This window comes from Sprattus sprattus (genome assembly GCF_963457725.1).
Source record: "Sprattus sprattus genome assembly, chromosome: 4".
Taxonomy (NCBI): Eukaryota; Metazoa; Chordata; class Actinopteri; order Clupeiformes; family Clupeidae; genus Sprattus; species Sprattus sprattus.
The window spans coordinates 4,139,828-4,142,327 of NC_137923.1; the positions used below are offsets into that span (position 1 = coordinate 4,139,828).

At 49.2% G+C, this 2,500-nt stretch overlaps 1 protein-coding gene across 1 annotated transcript in view; it reads left to right on the top strand.

The window, feature by feature from the left end:
• LOC308364490 (laminin subunit alpha-3-like) overlaps nucleotides 1-2,500 on the top strand; it is a gene marked incomplete at its 5' end in the record, with an annotated part of 66,883 nt that overhangs the window by 31,264 nt on the left and 33,119 nt on the right. The window contains 3 exons of the mRNA XM_080837624.1: nucleotides 216-315; nucleotides 637-793; nucleotides 1,965-2,091. Coding sequence (XP_080693750.1) covers nucleotides 216-315; nucleotides 637-793; nucleotides 1,965-2,091 — 384 coding nt within the window. The remainder of the gene's footprint in view (nucleotides 1-215; nucleotides 316-636; nucleotides 794-1,964; nucleotides 2,092-2,500) is intronic.

Sequence of the window (2,500 nt, forward strand, 5' to 3'; positions counted from 1 at the left end):
CTCACCCCGGTTAGCGATCGCTACAGTGTTTGTGTAAGGTGTCTTAACTGTTAATGTCACCTTCATGACTTTTTGTCCTTGTTTGTTCGATTATAAAACCCTGTATCTGATTCCCTTCCCTGTCTGAGAGACACATTATGTCTCAGATTAGGGTGGGGCCTCCACATTCAATATCCGTGTTACTCACAGCACTCCTGCTCCTCCCCTGCTGATAGGCTGCCAGTGTGATGTGGGCGGGGCCGTGGGGAGTGGGTGCGATGACCAGACAGGTCAATGCCAGTGCCGGAAGAACATCAGAGGCCGCACCTGCAATGAGTAAGGGACTGGAAGTGTTGGCCAGTGTGTGTGTGTTGTGAGAAATTGACCAGTATGTGTGTGTATGTTGTGAGAAATTCACCAGTGTGTGTGTGTGTGTTGCTAGAAATTCCATATTCAAGTCACTGTTTCCTCTTGTTATTTCTGTTAACTCCCTCTAAACCTCTTTGTTATAACACCAGGAGAAATATCAGCCAGTCCCTATGTTTAGATTTTTGAGGGGTTTGGTGAGACTTGCTGCGTTGATGCACTCTTGAGTCTTTCCCGATGGATTTCACCTGGCTCTCATGAATCCCATCCTTTTTTGTCTGTTTGTTCCAGACCCGAGCCAAACTTCTACTTCCCCAGCCTCCATCACCTGAAAATTGAGGTGGAGAACGGGATCACCCCCCATGCAAGGCCTGTCCGCTTCGGCTACGACCCCCAGGTGTTCCCACAGTTCAGCTGGAGAGGTTACGCCATCATGTCACCTGCTCAGGTAACACCTGGTCCACTCTTTGTCCCATTTGAGATTGCCTCATTGGAGACGAGTTATACCTCTACGGCCATGACTTTTTATGCAGTGTCAAATAATGTAGTTTGGTAGTTTATTTTACACTGATGCATGAAATAATAGACCCATGCTGCTCCCTTGTTTGTATACTATAGGTGTCTTCTGTTCCTAGATGACAATTAATGTTAATGATGAGCTGTGGTCTTATAGGCCTGTCCTGCTGAAGGGGGCACAGCTCCTCTCTCTCGCTCTCCCTCTCCTTCTCTCCCCCCCTCAAAGGCTTAACATTTTCTATTCCCAGCCCGAGGTTGTCCTCTATCTCGCTGTGGGCTCCCTGGGTCCCTACCACATAGTAATGTCCTATACCACTCCCAAGCCCCAGGGGGCAGTGCGAGGGAAGATTTTGTTGGTGAACCAGTCTGGCTTTCACCCTTGCTGTGACTGTAAGTGGTGTGTTTGCCATCGCCCCGTTTGTCGGCACTTTTTGCAGTTAAAGAACCTGATTGTGGTGGTCAGCGTTATCTGAAGGCCCAGAGGCCTGGGCAGAGGCGGACCCAAATCAGTCTTTATGAGCAGAAAGTGTCTTCCCTGTTTGCCCCGTCCTACCTGTTCTCTGTTCCTCTTGCTTGTGGCTTGTCCATTCACCACCCAAAATGCATGGCCTGCTGGACACGTTGTCCGTTGTGTGTGAAGCTGTGAACAGTTTGCGGACTCTGCGAAGGCGTACGGATTTGCCCAATTGAAGAGTGACTAATTCCTATATCATTAAGGAAAGTGATTCTCTGTTATTCACTGAAGCTAAGAATAGTAGTACCGTAACCCTTTAGGAAGATAGGGAGATAGAACAGATACCTGGAATAAGATACTTAGTCTGCTAGTCATGCCAGGGAGCCATCAGATGTGGGCAGCATGCCATGGTGCCTCCTGATGCCCATTCCCCGTGTGTGGAAACTCCCACCCCAACTCTGTCCCTTTCACTTGCCTGCTGTTGTCCTTTCCCTGCTCGTCACTCGTCTGTCTCTGTGTGTCTCTGTGTGTCCCTGTGTGTGTGTGTGTGTGTGTGTGTGTGTGTCTCTGTGTGTCCCTGTGTGTGTGTGTGTGTGTGTGTGTGTGTGTGTGTGTGTGTGTGTGCGCGCGCATGCCCTCTTCTCTCCAGAGTGAAGTCAGTGTGAGTGTGCATGTGGATGAGGCCCGTCGCTCCACCTTCCGCCTGCTGCTGCGTTACGCTAACCCCAGCGGAGCGCCTGTGACGGGCCGCGTCACAGCCTCCCGGTCCCGCGGAGGTAAGGCACCCACTCCACCTCCCGCCCCATCCCCTGGCCCACCTGAGTCACAGTAGGGCCATTGAGGGTTAGGGTTACAGGCTGGAAAGGCAAGGTGTTGTTTAAAGAGCTCATCTTTAGATAGACAGGTCTAAAATGGCCATACTTGCTAGTACAAGCCAGGGCAAGAGGAAATTTTAGACTTCTTTTTGAAGCCTCTGGAAAAGAAAAAAAAACTGTTTATAAAATGCAAGCAAACATGCACACAAATACAGTATATACATTCAGAAGAAATTAACGGCCTATATAAGGACAGTTAAGTAGGGGTGGGAATCTCTTGGCACCTCACGATTCGATTCCGATTCAGAGGTCAACGATTCGATTCTAAACTGATTATCGACTATCAATTCTAAACCGATAAAACGATTAT